The 18,793-nt window shown below is 52.7% G+C and overlaps 5 protein-coding genes across 5 annotated transcripts; 3 read left to right on the top strand and 2 right to left on the bottom strand.

The window, feature by feature from the left end:
- Positions 1-401: 401 nt before the first annotated feature.
- On the top strand, positions 402-1,963 carry ATEG_02295 (uncharacterized protein; the record flags this gene model as incomplete). Its single annotated transcript, XM_001211473.1, has 4 exons — positions 402-536; positions 589-1,203; positions 1,423-1,553; positions 1,606-1,963. The coding sequence occupies 4 exons, from the start codon at positions 402-404 to the stop codon at positions 1,961-1,963; spliced, it is 1,239 nt and encodes a 412-aa protein (XP_001211473.1).
- Positions 1,964-2,734: 771 nt separating this feature from the next.
- ATEG_02296 (FMP27 family protein) lies at positions 2,735-11,376 on the bottom strand (the record flags this gene model as incomplete). Its single annotated transcript, XM_001211474.1, has 3 exons — positions 2,735-2,789; positions 2,843-2,943; positions 2,998-11,376. The coding sequence occupies 3 exons, from the start codon at positions 11,374-11,376 to the stop codon at positions 2,735-2,737; spliced, it is 8,535 nt and encodes a 2,844-aa protein (XP_001211474.1).
- Positions 11,377-12,689: 1,313 nt separating this feature from the next.
- On the bottom strand, positions 12,690-13,530 carry ATEG_02297 (uncharacterized protein; the record flags this gene model as incomplete). Its single annotated transcript, XM_001211475.1, has 4 exons — positions 12,690-12,997; positions 13,054-13,170; positions 13,235-13,348; positions 13,452-13,530. 4 exons carry the CDS (start codon positions 13,528-13,530, stop codon positions 12,690-12,692), a joined length of 618 nt encoding a protein of 205 aa, XP_001211475.1.
- Positions 13,531-14,576: 1,046 nt separating this feature from the next.
- Positions 14,577-16,121, top strand: ATEG_02298 (translation initiation factor 4B; the record flags this gene model as incomplete). The annotated part of the gene is made up of 6 exons (XM_001211476.1): positions 14,577-14,580; positions 14,686-14,742; positions 14,798-14,842; positions 14,970-15,047; positions 15,116-15,397; positions 15,457-16,121. The coding sequence occupies 6 exons, from the start codon at positions 14,577-14,579 to the stop codon at positions 16,119-16,121; spliced, it is 1,131 nt and encodes a 376-aa protein (XP_001211476.1).
- Positions 16,122-17,525: 1,404 nt separating this feature from the next.
- Positions 17,526-18,299, top strand: ATEG_02299 (uncharacterized protein; the record flags this gene model as incomplete). Its single annotated transcript, XM_001211477.1, has 3 exons — positions 17,526-17,642; positions 17,788-17,845; positions 18,010-18,299. 3 exons carry the CDS (start codon positions 17,526-17,528, stop codon positions 18,297-18,299), a joined length of 465 nt encoding a protein of 154 aa, XP_001211477.1.
- Positions 18,300-18,793: the final 494 nt, after the last annotated feature.

The raw sequence follows: 18,793 nt of genomic DNA on the forward strand, positions 1-18,793 counted from the left end.
GGGCGTGGGATGCGAATGACCAAATTGCACGGCCGCATGCCAATGTCACGCATACGTGTCGCGACTTTGAAGCTATCAGACAATGGGCATTGGAACGTCAAGCACCTGCTTGGAACCAGTCTATCTATGTGCCGGATCCTCTGAAAGGAGACATGTGATTTTCAATAGGATAAAGAAGGAGAGAGAATAGGATGAATGTATGGATATACAATGCGTTATAGGTCTCAATTGCTGTTTTATGATCGTAAACAACTTCAAAGTACTTCATAGACATCTCAAGGGAGTTATGCACATTATGGTCTCTTACATAAGAAAATTTATGTCACTTCCATAGCCCACTCACGTCGCCATGATTGGACAGCGCAACCAAACGTCCATCTCGAACATCAACAATCCCCAACATGGCCAGCTCCCCAGGCCTAGAACACGAGGCATTCACACAATGGGCCCTTTCCAACGGCGTTCAGATCAACGGCATTGCTCCAGCCCGGTTCCCCGGCCGGGGGACGGGAATGATTGCCACACGAACGATAGAAGTATGCGCCTACCATCCCACTAGACTCCAGCTGCTGACGAAACAAACCACAGGAGAACGAGACCATTCTCATGGTTCCCCCCAAATCAATGGTCAACATTGACACCATTCCGGAGTCATTCGTGCGCCGCCTCCCAGCTGGCGCATCCAAACACGCCATCATCGCGGCCTACCTGACCCTCGAAGCGCCCAAGGACTTGGACGCCTGGCGCAACGTGTGGCCTCAGTGGGCGGACTTCGAAGAGAGCATGCCTATTCTCTGGCCGGCGCATCTCCGCCGCTCGGACTCGAAGTATCAGGAAGAGCACATCTCCCCTGGCCCGAAGATCCTGCCTCCCGCAGCGTCGGGGTTGTGGAACACGTTTTCGAACGACCCCCTCGAGGATGACCCAGTGAAAGAGTATCAGGACTTGCTGGCGCAGCAAGAAGAACGTCTCACGTGCGCGTGGGACAATGTGGTGGCCGCGTTTCCGAACACGGACCGGGAGACGTTTGTCTACCACTGGCTGATTGTGAACTCGCGGAGCTTTTATTACGTATCCCCAGGAAAGGACGTTGGCGAGTGGGTTGACGCCCTGACTTTGGTGCCTTTTGCGGATTATTTCAATCATGCAAATGATGATGTGCGTTTGACTATGGCGGAAACAAATGATGGTGCTCACGCGGTGGTAGGCCTGCAAAGTCCGCTTTATCAACCAGGAGTACACTTTTACTGCCAACCGACGATACGGTAGGGTCTGCCAGAGCAATCTACTGGCCTGTCGCTCACTGAAACGCACCAGAGAAAGGCGAAGAGATATACATGAGTTATGGTCCCCATTCAAATGACTTCTTACTCGTCGAATGTCAGGCCCCCATCCGCTGTCAAAAAGACCAAACTAACACAGATAGACGGGTTCTTCCTGGATGACAACCCCAACGATGCCATTTTCCTCGACGACATTATACTGCGCGAGTTTACACTATCAGACAGAAAAGCCCTCTCCTCGCGCATAACCCAACCCACCCACGAGCAGAGGTACACACATACATCCCATATGCATTGAGCCGTTTCTAACATCCGTTTGTAGCGGTGGGTACGCCATCGAAGTCACAGGGCCGAATATTTTCATCACATACGCTGCATGTCTGAAGTATATGACTCGTAAAGACTGGAACGCGTATATAGAAAGAGGCTCGGCAGCCTTTAATGCCGAAAAAACAGCACAGATTATCAGTGACTGGGTGATCATATACCTGAACGAGAGCGATATCGCCATGATGGCCATCCAGAAAATGCTGAATAACCGCGCATCAGACCGTGATGCCGAGGCAGAAAGGAAGAAGCTATTTATCCTCCTTCGGAGATGGCGACAGATCAAACGGTTGTGTCAGATGGCCTTACATTCGCTTACCCAGTCTAACTGGTTTGAGAGCCGGCAAGGATAGAGAGCGCAAGAAGGAACGACTACATGGAAGTGACGCGCCGGGATAGCGCAGGGGCAGGCGTGTTTAGTAGTATTTCCTGCTTTCGTTTCTGCTGTCTTTGCGTTTTACGGCTTTTATGGGCTCCAGGTGTCCAGATGCGAGATTTTTGTTCCGTTATTGAAGCACCTGCAGGGCTATTCGCTTTCATAGATAGGATACAGCAGGGTAATAGAGTCTTGACTGATGGATTGAACAGTGGTAGGCAAGTATCCCACGACAGATCAATGCCTAAGGATTCTGTTTCCGTTGTAGGACTAGGATGGAATATAGATAGGCAAACAATATATACCGCTTATATTCCCATGGAATATCGAACGTAGCCGACATCGCATCTAGATAGGTAGCAAAGAACCCGCCTGGAACATCATATACGCCAGTCACCGTTTCTAAATGCACCCACCCGTGTCCCAAAGTATGCATGCGCCAAAGAGAAAAGCCAAAAAAAAAAATTGTGTACAGAAAGAATTTTCAGCGAAAATAGACATCCAGCTGTTACTTGGATGGCAACAACAGGGCAAAGTAGAATTCACATCCCATGGAAGCACAAATCAGAAGCATAGATTTTGTATAACCAGCAAAGAAATCAGACGCCTATATACACCCGCTGCAATTGGGGTATCGTTATGGCAAAAAGGTAGATGACAATGTTGAATATGATCAACGGGAGGCCGGCATAGCTTCGCACGAACTCCGCCGCGCAATGTTGCAACTTGGCGAGAAGTCAGGACGTGTTTATTTCCGAGAGGGCATTAGCTTCCGGCCGAAATTTCGAATTGTCGATTTGTGGCTGCAATAGTAATTAGTATATGATCTAATGTCGTGTTGTTAATATAGACGTACCTTTCCCCTGGCTCGTCCCAGCGCTTGGCAGTCTGGGAACGGGAGAGTATCTGACCAGAAGTCATAGGCCGGGGAGGGGGATTGACGAGTCGGCGCGATTGCTGGGGAAAAGTCAGCACAAGCCTCTATACATGAGGAATATCATCTAAGCATACCTCCCAACGGGCATCCACATCCACCTCGCTCGTCGAGTGAGCATCAGACGATGGCCCAGCTGCGTCTTGCACACTGAGCACGCTAGACCCTAAAGAGTTTGACCGTGCGAGAGGCGATGTGCCCGATTGGACTGATCGTTGTGATCGGGACTCGGAGTACTCGCTGTTGGAGTCTTGGCTTGCCAAACTTTGCGCTTTCTCAGAATGTAAGCTCGCTGTGCTGTCGGGGTTGTGCAAGATCTGAGAAGAGGACGCAAGCTCGCGGTAGTGCTTCTGCTGCTGTTTCGTAGGCCGGTGATGAGAGAATTTGTTCCCGAGGATTGCTGGAGCGTGCGAAATGAGAGCCTTGATCACGTCCTTTTTCAGCCGTAGCGCCAGGTCCAGATTTGACCATGTCTTGTTGCGGTACTCTAGAACAGGCAGTCGGAAGACAAAGTCATGAAGATCCTCCAGGTTGTGGTCACCTTTGCCTTTGTAACTCAAACAAAGGACCACATCATTCACCCTGACATGAGCCAGTGTCATGTAGTTGGATGCGCGGGACATCATCTGGGAGAGATCGTCTGTGGTCTCTTTATTCTTCTTCTTGACCAGACCAAACTTCTTGCCCTTCTCTTCACCAACGGTCGTGGTCGATCCATTTGCGAGCGACCTCTCTGTGGGCTGTCGCGAGAGAATTCGCATGCTATCGACGGATCTCTTCTTGGTCAACGCAGTGCCTGGACGTTGTGAATGGCGAGTTCCTTCGCCCTGCGGCGACCGATTGCTATCCCTGTGGATAGGTGTCATGGCGAGACCTTTGAGATGATATCCTGAGCGATGAGGGCGAGGCTTGTTCTCTTCGGATAAAGAAAGCGTTGGTTGCAATCGGAGCTCAATAGCACCTGGTCCGGATGGTAGCTGCAGGTCGTCGTTTGGAGCGTCGCTGACTTCATTGACGCCTGGATACGAAGCTGGACTTGTTTCACCATCCGAATCAGAATCGTCCAAGGGCTCCATATTCTTGATCATGAACGGGGAGAAACCACCGCTCTCGAATGCACTCGATCCGACGTTGGGGAATATGTACTCAAAGAGACGCTGGCCGAGTTCCCGCTCCAGTTGGATCTTGAGAGGGAAGAGAGAGACGTCAAAATCATCCACAACAGGGATGCCCGCAACAGCTTCGAGCATGTGCCACCTAACCTTGATCATATAATCATCCGGTCCGTCTGGCTGCTTTGTCTGATCAAGGTACGGCACGATGATCTGAGGGTAAATAGCATCAGGTAGCAGGTTCAGTCCGTAAAGTCGCTCTACCGCGACTTGGTTGTGATTCGACCCATCACTATTGTCCGTTCGGTCATACTCCGCATTCCGTAGCTGGAACTCAACCAGCGGTTCTGATTCCTTCTTCATAAGATGCCAGACGACCTCGCTGGCAGAGATGTTCCAGCGCAAGACACCAGTTGCCCCTGACACTGTCGGTTCGATCTTTCGTTGAGATGACGTGATTGCTTTCATCAAGAAGAATAGCTCATCTTCGCACTGAGTAAGATCCTTCTCGAGAACCAAACGATCTTCCCAGCCTTTTTTATCTAGGTATTTTGCATGGACCTGGAAATGTTCTTTGATCTCTTCCAGCTGTCGGATGCGGGACTGCAATTTGAAGACCATTTCCGGTGCGCCCCGAAGATCGCTGAAGTCAGAGCTGAGCATTATCCGTTCAAGACGCTCATTGCGGACCTTCTCCAAAGGCTCACTGTATAGCAACAGGTCGAGCACGATGATGTACAGGGAGTAATACTCAGCCGAGTCACAGATAGCGCGGAAGTGCGGGAAGTCGACACTGATATGGTCCATCCTGGCCTCTTGGCCGTATGGGTCCTGACGACCCTTGCCGACTTCTTCATTGTACTTCAAGCGCAGGTTATTGTACTTGTCATACCGTAAGCTGGCCGAAGTCTTCTGAATAATCCTTGAGAAGCCAAACGGGTTGAGTTCGAAGTCAAACATCGCCTCGAGCGTTAGCCAAGGCGGCCAAGCCGAACCAGGAGAATTGCCGTATTTGTTGCCAGCATAAAACTGCAGATGGTTCATCAGGTTCTTGTGCGTGGCCACGAAGAATTGAGCACCGTCCATGTCGAGAGTGAATCGCCGCTGAACTAGACCACTAACGTCATCTGACACACGCTCCTTGTCCATAATCGACACCACCTTGAGCTGCATGCCTTTGGCGGCTATCAGTAAGACAGACTTCTGGTTCTTCTCGCTCTGTAACTGGATTTGAGGCGCGATGAGTCGCAGATTGTAACTGTTTTGTGGCGTGAACTCGGGCGCAATGTTCTCGCTAGAACCATCAGACTTGGTGTTGGCTTCATCCTTCTGGTCTGAATGCTCCTGTTCCTCAGCATTCACAAAGCGCTTAGCATCGTTCAACAACTGCTCAATTCGATCCTCCACGCTGTCATCATCCTCGCTGTCGACAAGGCCACGAGCGTCGGAAGGGCGTCGGGAAGCAGTTTTAAAAAGCTTCGATTGCCTCCGCTTGGTTCGGCTTTGCTCATCAACAATATCGAGGATGAACTTGACCGCCCTCCGAGACATGTAGTAGACAAATCCACGTCTCTGGCTGACTTGATGACTGTAGCGAAGTATGATGTTCCGAAGGGGATTGTTCCACTTCAACTGGATATTGTGGATCATGAAGCGATTGTTGAAGTCACTCGCGAACTCATCATGAGGCGAAGAGTAAAGGCCGTCCAGATCAGTATCCTTATTCTCGTTGGCTGACTCGGCATCCGTTCCCACTCGAGAAGCACTATCAGTCGCGAAATTCTCCGGATTCTTGTTGACAGGTAGTTTCTCCTCTCGAGCCAGCTGCCGTTCAAGCCGTTGAAGTCCTGCAGTGAGAAAGGCCCGTCTTCGGGCGAGAGATGCCGCCTGTCGAACATAGTCGGCATGTTCTTGGCGAAGCCGCGGATCCCCCTCGACGTCCTTCGCTATGCGGAGCTCCTGCTCGCCAATTGCACGGTCACAGTCCCGTATCTGTGTCTCAACAGTTGCAAGACGATCCCTAATCAGCTCCATTTGCACGCGACGAGGTTCATTGTTTTCGGACATGACACAATCGTGGGTAGGCTCGTTCCCAAACGTGCTATACCCGGTCTCTTCAGGGTCGATATCTCCATGGTCTGTCTGACGGAAGTATGTGAAGCGCGGGGTGAAGGCAAGCGGCAAGATTTGGGTGCGAGGGTTCGACTCCTGAGGCAGAATCCAGTCCAACTCCACAAAGTCGTCCATGTCAATCCAGTCAAGATTCTGGTCTGGTATTGTAAACCGGGACAAATCGACGGAAGGAACAGGCTGCTGGAAGGACGATATGATATCGTCCTGGTTGTTCTCTATGTCATCTAGGTTCGTTCCCTCAATACTAGCAGATACGGCCCTGAAATCTGCGGCCTGCAGATCCAACTCTGCTTGATTTATCCGCATCGCACTAGCCTTTGTTTGCTTGAGGTGTCCTTTGGCTAATGTCTTGATTTGCTCACGCCTTTGGTGAACGTCGAGCTTCAGGCTGTCTAGACGAACTTTCAATCCTGTCGCAGTGACAACGTCTTCAGCATAGTCCTCACGGTCTTTATGCTTGTATATATGCGCCACAAAGAGAGGCGCCAGAAGCAGTTTATACTTAACTGTAGCAAGATGACGGTTGAACTTCTTGCTCGTCTTGGTAATGCCTGGCCAAAGTGGTCCCTGGCGGACAGGGAGAGACATGACACCTGAAAACAGCGACCACCAACTAAAGAAGTGAGTGAAAAAGCGAGGTGTGAGATGGACAGAGTTGTAACTCGTTGACGGTTGCACATGGTCAACGGACCAGTCTCGGCTCTCAGGAGCGACAACAGCCACCGACAAATGGATGTGATTGCTCCGGAATCCACGGAAAGCATCGTAATCTTCCCTTTGTGAAGGGTCCACATGAATCGGGTTCTGAAGAATAACTTCATAGTGCGGCTTGAACTCAAAGGAGCGGTTGTCCTCGTCAACATTCCGCTCAAAAACAAGCCCGGCAGCCCATTTCACATCGCCGGATAGTTTCATGATCACCTTCTTGAAGTGAGCCGCGTTCTTGAGTTCACTCGACGATGACGTGCTTTCCAGATCCTGAGCGGTGGCTTCCGCCATATAGCGAGCTTCGTGGCTGTAATCTGGAATGGCCAACACATACTCGCCACTGGTGACGCTCATAAACTCCATCGGATCATCGCTGGTATGGATATCCCATTTCACGTCCCTGCGCCAACACATAACGAATCCGGCACCGAATCCAGTCACCACGTAAGGATCACGAGAACCCTTCAAGCGGAGATGAACATCGCCATCTTCCTTCCAGATGACACGGATCCGCGAGTGGAAACTGAGGCGGATCTTGTCCCAGAAGCCAACTCTCTCAGACGGGTCAATCTCAGGCTTTGTGAATCCTTCTATGATCTTCATCATGTCCTGGATCACGGGTTGATAGGACATGCCCCAGGAGATACTTGTCGGAAGACTGGTATTGATTTCGATTGTAGGATCAGAGTATGTCTTAACAGGCGTGACGGATCGCCAGACGCTGATCGCAAAGGGCGAGCTTTTAGTCCCATCCGGAAGCTCCGTCGGCGGAACAAGCTCCACCTCGACCTGCCGGGCTGACTTGTAATCACGATACTCCTCAGCAATGACGAAATTCGTCCGTAGAGACCAGCTAGGTAATCTGGGGGATTGGCCAGGGCGCAAAGCCGGGATGTGCAGCAAGTCTAGGGGATAATCCCTCAAGTTTACACGGGCCTCGCCCATGTCTAGCCGGAAGCTCATCGGAATGAGTAGTGCGTACTGCATCGACATCGGCATCCCTTTTCCGATTCGGTGCAGGAAAGTAGGATAATCTTCTTGAGGGAAAGACGGCTTGTCTATGACAAGATTTATGTCGCTGATGAGGGCCGCCATCAGCGCAGGGCGGTTCGGAATAGAGAGGACGGTCTCCGTTTCCTCCACATCCTGTGGAGGTTCGTCGGCACCAGCAAAGAGGTTTCTGACTTCTTTGATTGAAGTGCCCTGGAACTTCATGGCTGCATCTATTTTACTCTTCCAGCTTCGTGCATGGTGTTCCTGAAGTCGGTACCAAGCATTTTCTGCCGAGACTCTGCACTCCGACGAGATACACGCGGCGCCCTCGGTGTCATAGCGGAACTTGCGTCCACGCCCACGCTTGCCGTCCTGCGTCTCATTGCGTGGCTTCGCATCTGCACTTTTACTCCTTCGCGTGTCTTGGCTGACGCGCTCGCTCCGAAGAGTTCGATGGCTGGACCTTGCGCGGAGGCGGGATGAGGCACGGCGCTGCCCGGTCTCGATTTTCTGCAGCTTTAAATTGAACGCTTCTTCGCGGGCCAGCCGTTGGCGCTGTTCCAGGAGACCAGTGCGATAGATACAACCCAGCTTCCATTCAAATGCATCATCCTCTAGCTCAAAAAGAAGAGCTTTGCTGCGAACAGAAACCCTGGGAACCACCTTTGGTTCCTCTGGCTCCCTAACAGAGACGAAGTGGGGAGAGCGAGTCTTGAAGCGATGGTGCAGCTGCTTGAGGGCCTTCGATGTATTGATGATATTGTCGAAAATCCGATGCATCACCATGTGATGGGGAACTCCCACTCGAATGAAGTCCGCCCATACATCGATGGACTTCTCCTCTGTAAGGTCGGCGCCATGTTTATACCTCATGGTACGTAAATCTGCGCGGACGTTGTTCATGCTGACAATTCTTGCCCATACCCCTTTCAGTTTAGGTGCTTCAGCATGCAGGCGGACCAGTTGGGCTTTGACGAAAGGAGCCATGAGACGATGAGAGCCTGCGTGGAGACCATAAAGCTGGAACAGCATTGGGGGGTCGGCTGGGAGCGAGGTCTTAATTTGGACAACGGTCGCTCTCACGTCGACAGTCACAAGCTCTCCCCTTTGTGGCGGTACCATGCGTTGAGGTGAGGAAGGAGTGAAGTCCATTGAGCTCCACTGAGGGGACACAGGGCTCGAGACTTCCGGGGAGTGACGCACAAAAGCATCTTGGATCACAGACGTAGCCACCCCGAGGCAATAGTAACGGTAGAGAGAATATTGAAAGTATATGCCCTTGAACACCGAGTTCACATTGAACACTGGCCCAACACGGTCACTGAGAGTGCTCAGTGCTATCTCAAATCTAGGCAGTGAGAAGAAAGGCTCAGCCTCCAGAAAATCTTCCGACTCGATGACAAAGCCCTCGAATCCCCGCGCATGGAACGCCAGTCGTCGGCCGTCTGCGACGCCGCTTTGGGTCTGCCGTGGCGGCGACGTCGGGGGGAACCTGAACGGCGTGTCGTCGCCGATAGTTGAGTGACTTGGGGTGCGCCGCCGGGCAAAGCTGATATTGCTTGGTTCGGTCTTCTGAGCTCGGTAGTCAGCGGTCCATGATTGCAGCTGCAAGGAGACACCGCGTGAGATATCGGACACGGTTTCGTCAACCCCGGCAATTTCCAAGCTTAGTCCGGTAGCCTCGAATTGGAATCGCAGGAGCCAAGGAGGAAGTTGTCGAAGGAAACTAGGTTTTCGCTCCTCCGGTGTCATCGAGGTGCGGCGTCTGGGACGCACATGCGTTCTGAATTGTTCAAACACCTGCTGTATGCCTCTATTGACATCGCGGTTCACCATGTGCGCAGAACAGGTATTCAAAGTTCCCGAGGCCATCACACGCACTTCCGGAGATGCGCTGAGGAAGACCTTCAGTTCCAGGTTTTCTGTGGTAAGGAGGTTATGTTTGACTCCAGAAGGAGTTTGGTAGTACAGCTGATGGGAAGAAATTCGATATATGGAGGAGAGCGTATAATGTATACCGCCTTCTGATGAGTGGGAAGATTCAATGTCAAGGGAGATGGAGGATATGGAAGATATGAGAAGATTGTAGTCATCTTCAGTCGTAGAAGGTTCGGATATGGGGAGGACGAATCGCACGACTGGTTCATGAACGGAGAGTTTGATACTCGCTTTCGGGAGCAATCGAGAGATCAGGCGCTGGGTGCGTCTTTTCTTGCCACGGGAGGAAGATGTACGTCCTTGGGTCAAGTTCAGGAGCCGGGAAACATGTCGTGGTTCTAAATCGAAGGATGGCGATGTGATGACGAGGTTTGCAAACAGGATGTTGGTGTTTCGTTCGTCCAAGTTGGATTCATCGTAAGAGCTGATTGTTTTGGAAGGGAGAGTGGTTTTGATCGTCGTAGTAGCCATGGGAATGTAGAGGAGGTTGTCTGATTCCCCTGAGCTGTCGTCCAGACTGACGGAGACGGAGATCGCGGCAAGAAGGGCCTGATGAGCAATGTCGTTCCGTTGGAAATACATACGGTGGGCAGGACTCTTCTGGTCCATCCGATGGAGGTCAATTCCTAGCTCATGAGACACCACGTTGAGGTAGACGGAACTTTGTTTCGCGGAGGGCTGGATGGCCTGGGACAATCGAAAGAAGCTCAGGGCGACCTGGATTTCCTGAATTCCGCGCAGCAATGAGCTCGCAAACTCCCTCGAGTCGGCCACCGTCTGTACAATCGCATCGTCCCGGCTTCCGGGTTTGTCCAGCTCCTCCACAAAGTCCGCAAAGGTCACCTCCTCATCCAGATCGCCCATCGCATCCGCAGTAAAGGGCTGCCGGAACTTTTTGATCCGGCGCACAAGGGTGGTCAAATCATCGAGCGGAATGTGCATCCGCCCGATCTTGAACGCAATCGACGCATCCCTTAAGCCCTCGAGGTTTCGATGGAGAAGCCCGTGAATATTGACCCCAATATTATCCAGCAGCTCCGTTGGTTCGCGACCATCAATGGACAGCAGGACATTTTGCACCGCCATGATCCATTCGGCTGGGCGGTGCTCGTCGGACTCATCCTTCTTCTGCCGGAATAGCTTCCCCCGGTCCACCATCTTGCGCCGTGTGTCGACCGCCAGGGACAACGATCCGACCTGGATCTGACCGGCTTCGACGAAGTTGAGAGTCGTATTGACAGCGATGACATCGACTAACTTCAACCAGTGGATCTTGCGATGGAGTCGCTTCACATACTCCTTCAAACGAGTCAGGGTCCTCCATGTCTTGCTCCGCCGCGGCGCCTTGCTATTCTCCGGGTCTTCCGAGATATTCGACTCCTCTGGACTTTGCGGTTCCAACAAATCCGGCTTTCCTTTTGTCTCTCGGGGTCTTCCCAGCGCGCTGGGGTCGATGGTGATCTTCAGGTCGGTCAATCGAAGGCTGAGCCATGTTGGTTGGGCGAAGGATGGCGGATGTAGCGACAGACCGAGCCCGCGCAGCTCGATCTGAATGCCTTCCTTGGGGAGCATACGCAATGCGGCGGAGGGAGAAGTATCCAATGCGTTGGATGGAGATTCCCGTGGCGATGCGAACAATGGCGAAGATGAGGAAGGAGCAGAGGTAAAGGAGGAGGAAGCCGACGAGGACGGTGGTCGGACTGAAAAGGGTCATCGTGGCGTGCGATCAGGAGGACTGATCCGTTGGACAGAACGGGAGGTCGTCACCGATTGAAGCATCGAGATACGCGGGGGAGGAGAGTTGGATTCCTAGATCGTGAGAGAGATGACCATGTGAGATGCAGTTGTTCTATAATGATGGAACGCGTTCTGAAGTCTTCCAAGTTTGTCTTCCTGTAGTGGCCGGGAGAGCTCCTCGTATTGAGGAACTCCCGTAGGGCTTTCTTAGGTCGGGGGAAGAACACGGCGGAGGACAGGTCTCAATTACGACCTGGACTGCGCGAGGTCGCAGGGACGAGTCAACCGCGGGTCAGTCATGTTCTCCGTATATTTCTTTTTGGACAGGTAAACCGGGCGACGGGGGGAAAGGGGAGGTGGAGGAGGTATAGATGGGAATATGACAGAGAATGGAGTAGGACGATCCGACGGGGACGAACCATAGATCTCTCCCAACAGGAAATGAATGATGAAGTTGCGGGCTCGACTGGAAACGGAAAGGCGCCCACTTAGGTCTCCGGCTGTCTCGGCATTGCTTAGAAATTACGTCCACCCGCAGCATCTTACTGTGTTGGGAGGCATTCTTGACATTCTGGAGCATTTTTCGAGGAGGTTATCAGGACGAGAAGGGTCTTAATATTGGAGACGTATTATTAGCAGCTTCATCCGCATCAAGGTGGTCGGTCTCTTTAACAGCTTCCCCAGACTCCCCAACCCCCTACCATGTCCACTTGCGTAACAACATCCACGTGTCCACATCAATGCATACTTTATGCATACATTTTTCGGTGTCTAGATCAATCAGTTCTAATATACAGGAATCATCCTTTGGCGCCGTCCTATCCCAAGTAATGTACGAATATGATTGAGGAGAGGCTGGTTTTCCACAGCCGGTCGCCAGGGGCCCATATGGAGAGCCACAGTGGCTCCATTTGTTGTTCCTATGTCGGTCGGTCATTTCAGGGGTTCTAACTATATCTCCGATGCGATATAGTTAGTCGGCGAATATGATTCCCGCCGTTGCCTTTTCCGTAGAAAAGGAGGCAATATGAAAGATGCGCTCGTCTCCATCACCACCACTAGCCATCCGTGGGAGCCAATAATGCATCAGGGAGATCGACGTCCGTCAGTCAACTCAAAAAGTGACATTTGATGTTAAGCCCCATGGATCACTTCGTCGACTCGGGGGTAGTAGCCTCTGGGCTGTTCAGTTTGGCCTTTTCCAGCTGTTCAATCTTCTCGTCAATCAGCGCCATTTCGGCCTCAATACTCAACAATTTCTCGTTCAGAATCCCCCTGTAGTCGTCATCCGACAGGGTCTTCAACGGGATCCATTTAGAATCGGCTATTCGTTGGATTATTGGCTTGGAGGGGGTATTTGCTTGTTCCATTTGCCAGCTGTCGATCGCATTATAAGAGCTTTGACCAACATAGCCTAAAAGCGAAAACACCACGACCCCTGGAACGAGTCGGCCACCTGTCATCACAAATTAGAAATAGGGACACCACGATTTCCTCAATGAGAGCGCATACCCATAATTCGGGTGACAGCACCTCCAGCAATGCCTCCAGACAAAGCGCTGACATAAGCACGCTGTTTGGGAGATGCATTGCTCTCATAGTGAAGGGTCAAGATATTGCTTCGTAGCCCTGTGGACGTTGGTCATGTTCAGTGCTGATCGACGAATTCAACGTATCGAAGACAGCCACTTACACCAGAAGGACGTGCCACAGGCAAACCAATGGATGCCACAGGAAAGGGAATGGATGACGGGGTGAGGGGACCGAATGACTCCGGAGATGCCTCCATACACCAGGCCAGCCGCGCCTGTTGAGAACAAGTTAGCTATGCTGAAGAGATCTCGAGTTGTTACGCTGAAGGATATCTGATGACATTTAGATGTCCCGAAAGAGCACACGATTAGACTCACCACTAACAGCCCCGACTTTCACGCAGGACAACAGGTCATTTGATTCCCCAGTTGGCATCGAGCCATTGCGTCCGGTCATTTTGGGAACAATTATCGACAACTCCCCGTGTTTCCTCGCCGGCAAGATTCGGCATTCATGTTCGACTGGTGATTCGGGATGCACGTGATATGATCATGTGATTTGATTATCTAACCCCACTGTCCGGGGACTTGGGCGATGAGAATGAAAGATAAGGAAAAGGTCTAGTGTTCTGGGGAGGGACATCATGCCTACTCTGTACTTCTATGCTCTGATCCTATATACTCGTCCACGGAGGAGATGAAGTTTACGACCTCATGGCAGGATTATGATGCCAAGCGTCAGGAACAATAAACCGTCTCTTCGGGGAACTACCTGGATAATGATGGAAAGTATGAAGCACGCATATAATATATTCCATTTTCTCTTTTGTTTCTATACGCTGATAGTGAACCCTGGCATAAGTTGATATGACTATAGCCAGAAACTACGATCTGAATACTCTGTATATTCAATCCGGTGGAGCCGCGTGAGTGGAAGAATGCACAATGAGACCCGAAGAATGGAAGGTTAAGGTACCCTAGACCGGAACCCCAGGACGGATTCGGTTACAAAGGGTGTCTCTGTGCTTCGCTGCTGACAGCCTTCTCATGAAGAGATAAGTTTTAGATATTGATTTCTACCGCAGAGAATATCCAAATAATTTCTCTATTATATTATAAATAAAATAAAACAACCCCCATACCTAATCACTTGTAGTGTACTCCGTAAAAAAAAGGAAATTAATTCCATCGCGGATTGGGTCGAGGCACCGACCGAAAAGACCGCACCACCGACATTTTTTTTTCTTGAGGCTGACTTTTCTAGCGTCATCACTAAAAATTATCCTAACGGAATCTTCCCCCTCTCTGCCCTTCACTGCGGAGCTCTCCTGCAACCCACCACCGCACATCACCTTTGCAAACTCATTTCCTGTCGACATAGTCCTTGCTGCCTTTCTCGGTCGCAAGTCTCTCCCTCGCTTTTTCCCCCATCTCTCCTCTCTCGTGAAGCGCGCACAAGTCCCTGACCCTTGGCGCGTTCCCTCGTCTCGAACAACCGCAATCATGGGTGCGTCCCCAAACCCCCCCTCGACGTCCTCGCGTTGTCCCAAAAAGGCATCAAATCGTGTGGATAACTCCTCTCCGGATCATGACTGACAGTTTCATGTCGCAGCGCCCGCAAAGCAGAAAGCCCAGAAGATGTCTATCGGCACCTTCTTGGCCGATGAGAGTAGGTTACCCCCCGTCTATTCCCCCGCGGGGATCATCCGTGCTAATGGGAACAGACTTTGGCTCTTGGGCCGATGAAATGGAGGACATGCCTTTGCCTGGTAAGTAACCGTCCCTTCCAGCGTGATATTCGATGATCCAGAGGCTGATGCTTGCGTTATCCTAGCCGGTACGTTTGCGCCTCGCCTCGCCTTCCATCATGGGACCCTGACTCTAACACTTCAACAGCCCCTCCTTCCCAGTCTTCCTTTGGTGACCGTCGCTCCGCTGGACCTCCTTCCGCCGGATTCGGTTCTGGATTCAACGGTACGGACGCCCACTCTCCTGGCATAAATGGTTTTTCCCTGCATATTCTGATCTTCCGGACGAAATAGACCGTGGATACGCTACCAGGGAACCCCTCCCTCTCCCGACTGAACCTCCCTTCACTGCTCACGTCGGAAACCTCTCCTTCGATGCGACCTCTGCCGATATTTCGGACCTCTTCGCTGAGTGTGGTGTGACGAACGTGCGCATTGTTGAGGACAAGTTGACCCGCAGCCCCAAGGGTTTTGGATATGTCGAGTTTGAAACTGTTGATGGCCTGAAGAAGGCTTTGGATCTCTCCGGCGCTACCCTCCAGGGACGTGCTATCCGTGTCAGCATCGCCGAGCCTCGTAAGAATATCTCTCCCCCATAAACCAGATGTCCTCCGTCATGCTAACTCTACTTACAGCCAAGGAGCGTGATGTGAGAGAGCTGGATTGGACCCGCCGCGGACCCCTTCCTGATGCGCCTGCGCCTCAGCGCCGTATCCCCGACCGCTCCACTTTTGGACGCAACCTCGATACCCTCTCCGATGCCGGCAGCGAGCGTGGTGGACGTCGTGGGTTCGAATCGGATGGCAAGGTCCGTGACTTCAGCAACTGGGAACGCAAGGGTCCTCTTTCTCCGACTGGCCCCGCGCGTGAAGGACGTCCTCGCACCAACGAAGGACCTGGCTTCAGAAGAAACTCTCCTGCGTGGGGTGAGGGCCGTTCTCAGGATGGCTCCCGTCCCCCTCGCCGTGAGTTCCAGGAACGGACCCCCACCGCGGCCGAGCTCGATAACTCGTGGAGAGCCAGAATGCGCCCCGACCCGCCCAAGGAGCCCAGCAACCCTCCTTCGCCTGCCGCTGCCCCCGCCGTCCCGGCCGCCCCTGCGAGCCGCCCCAAGTTGAACCTCCAGAAGCGAACGGTCACCGAGGCTGTGGCAAGCCCTGTCGCCGGCACGGAGACGAAGGCTAGCATTTTCGGTGGAGCGCGCCCTATCGATACCGCCACCCGGGAGAGAGAAGTCGAGGAGCGCCGTCAACTGGCCATCCGCCAAAAAGCGGGAGGCCGACGAGAAGGCCAAGGCTGAGAAGGCCGAGAAGCAACGTCAGACCAAGGAACAGGCCAAGACTGAGAAACCGGCGGACCCCAACGGCAAAGACGCAGCTGAGGTGCCCCAGGGTGGCAAGAACTTCGAGATCCTCCGGCGGGCCGGCGAGGATGAGAGCGGCATGACGGCCGATGAGGATCAGACTGAGGAGGCGTCGACTGCGGCTGCGACCACCGAGGCCTCGAAGGAGGGAGCCAGCAAGGCCAACGGCAGCTGGCGGAATGCTCAGCCCGAGGCTGCGGCCGACGATGAGGGCTGGAGCACCGTGAGCAGCTCGAGACAACGCAACAACCGCCGTGGAGCCGGCCGTACGTTCGCATAGATCTATCGATACCCCTGAACCCAGTCATCATCGGAGCGCAACATCGCGTGCGACATGCAGGAGGGAGGTCGCCAGGTCCCCTGCAGTCTTGCGCGCGCTTTCTTCGGACGATTGTTACGATTTTGGTTATGATGACTGTTTGTTTGTTTTTTACCCGATCTTGTCGCCCATCCTTCTCTCTCCTCTCCCTTTGCCTTTGGCTTCACGGTTCTCTTTCCTCAGGTGAAGTATGTGATTTCCTGTTCACTGAGTCATTGCGACATTACTGGCACGTCGAAAAGTTCCATTTCCCTGTTGTCGTCTGCTTCCATGGCCAGTAACTCTGTGTCATTTGTTCCGACGTTAGTTTTCCTCTTGTCCTTTCCTTTGTATGTGAATGGAGTGCTATATGACGATTGCGACCGAGTGGAGGGAATGTGTCGACACGGTTCCCTTCCCCGACGTGGTTTTCTAATATATCGTCCCTGTTCTACTGCCTTCTGTCTTGTTCGGAATCGGAAGATGGCGCGTGGAGTCCATTTTCCTTGTTCTTCTGACGAAGCCATGTCCCTTCCTAGTTGACGAGACAGCCATATGAATAAGATATGACTCACTTGCATGAGGTAGTCTGCTTAGTAGCCATGTAAGGTACAGCTATGTACCTACGTATGTAGGTTGAATGCGGCTTCAATATCCCGTATCGTATGAGGCGGATTGATAGACGGCTCTGTCGACAGCTTGAGAGCCTGCATCTCGATTCGGCTGCCACTCAATTGGAGATTCTACTCAATCACCTCATGTTTGCTTACTAGGTGCAGCTCATCTTCGGCGGACCGAACAGCCCAGCCCCCACTAGTAGCCGATCTGCGAACGCCATCTCTGCACCTCGAGGGATCCGAGTATTCCCCCATCCCACCATTGGACTGCACCGTTCCAATCGCTCGGCTGCGGCCTTCTCGGGACCCGAAGCCGAGTACAAGTACGATCGATCGTTCCTCCCACCATCCGGGGCGAAGTTTTCCGCTGATCTTCTAGTCACTCTGCCCCGCGTCGATACATCCCAACACCAGGTCGACGAGACTATGGAGCAAAATGGATCCGACGACTGCAAATCTATGAGTTCTCCTCCTCCGTGGAAGCTGGCCTTTCGCTCTTCCCGGCGGTTTATCATTTCGGTGGTCGCCATGGCCATTTTCACGGTATGTACTGTGTGGTCCAGTGGGTGTCTGAGGTCCGTGTCGTGTGGGTGCTAAGAAATGGTCATAGGATGTCTTTATCTATGGAATGGTGAGAATCCTACAGCGTTCAGGATTTGGGGCGATGGGCTTGCTGATAATCTACCAGGTCGTGCCGATTCTTCCCACTGTCCTCCGGACGCGCGCCTCTATCCCCGATGATGAATGTGTGTATTCCCTGCCCAGGACATAGGTGGACGTGTCTGACGCTTTCAACCTCAGTGCAACAGTGGATGTCGATTCTGCTAGCGGCGTTTGGCGGGGCCCTGTTTATCGGCGCACGTAGGTCCGGTATTCCGTTGGATTCTGCAATCGACTGACTCCTCGACAGCCATATTCGGGTACTGCGCAGACCGAAGCACGTCCAGACGCGTCCCCTTCATCATCGGTCTGCTGGCTCTCGCAGGCTCTACCGTCATGTTCTGGGTCGCCACGACGGTCTCGGCGCTCGTCATCGCGCGTGTGCTGCAGGGTCTCTCCGCGGCGGTGGTGTGGACGGTGGGGATGGCGCTCGTCGTGGACACGGTGGGACAGGATCAGCTCGGGTCGGCGATGGGGTATGTCTCCATGGCTATGACTGTGGGCACGGTGTTTGGTCCGTTTATCGGGGGGACGGTGTAAGTGTGGATAACCTGTGTAGTTGTCTCGTGCTGACCGATGTAGTCTGACGAAGCTGGGCTACCATGCTGTGTTTGTCATCGCCATCGCAATGATCGTCCTGGACATTGTGCTTCGACTCTTTATGATCGAGCAGCGGACCGCCGCCCAGTGGCTGCAACCTGTGTCCTGCAGTGAAACCGAGAACTTGTTGGGTAGAACAACTAGCTGTGATGTCGGGTATGGTGCAACGAGTGGTCAGGACCAGCATGCAGAGACCCCAGTTGCAACGTGCACTGCATCAACAGAAGGGAATCTTGAATCCGGCTCCAGTCGCCGCACGTCGTCCGTACCGGCTATCGTCCGTCTGCTGTGCTCCGGCACCATGTTAGTTGCGCTTGGAGCAACCATCGTGGACGCCATGATCTGGGCATCGTTCGACACGGTACACCTCCGCCAACATACCCTCATTCCCATAGCAGCCACTAAAGTGTGTATGTCCAGGTCCTCCGCTCTAC

This window comes from Aspergillus terreus, genomic scaffold (genome assembly GCF_000149615.1).
Source record: "Aspergillus terreus NIH2624 scaffold_3 genomic scaffold, whole genome shotgun sequence".
Lineage (NCBI taxonomy): Eukaryota > Fungi > Ascomycota > Eurotiomycetes > Eurotiales > Aspergillaceae > Aspergillus > Aspergillus terreus.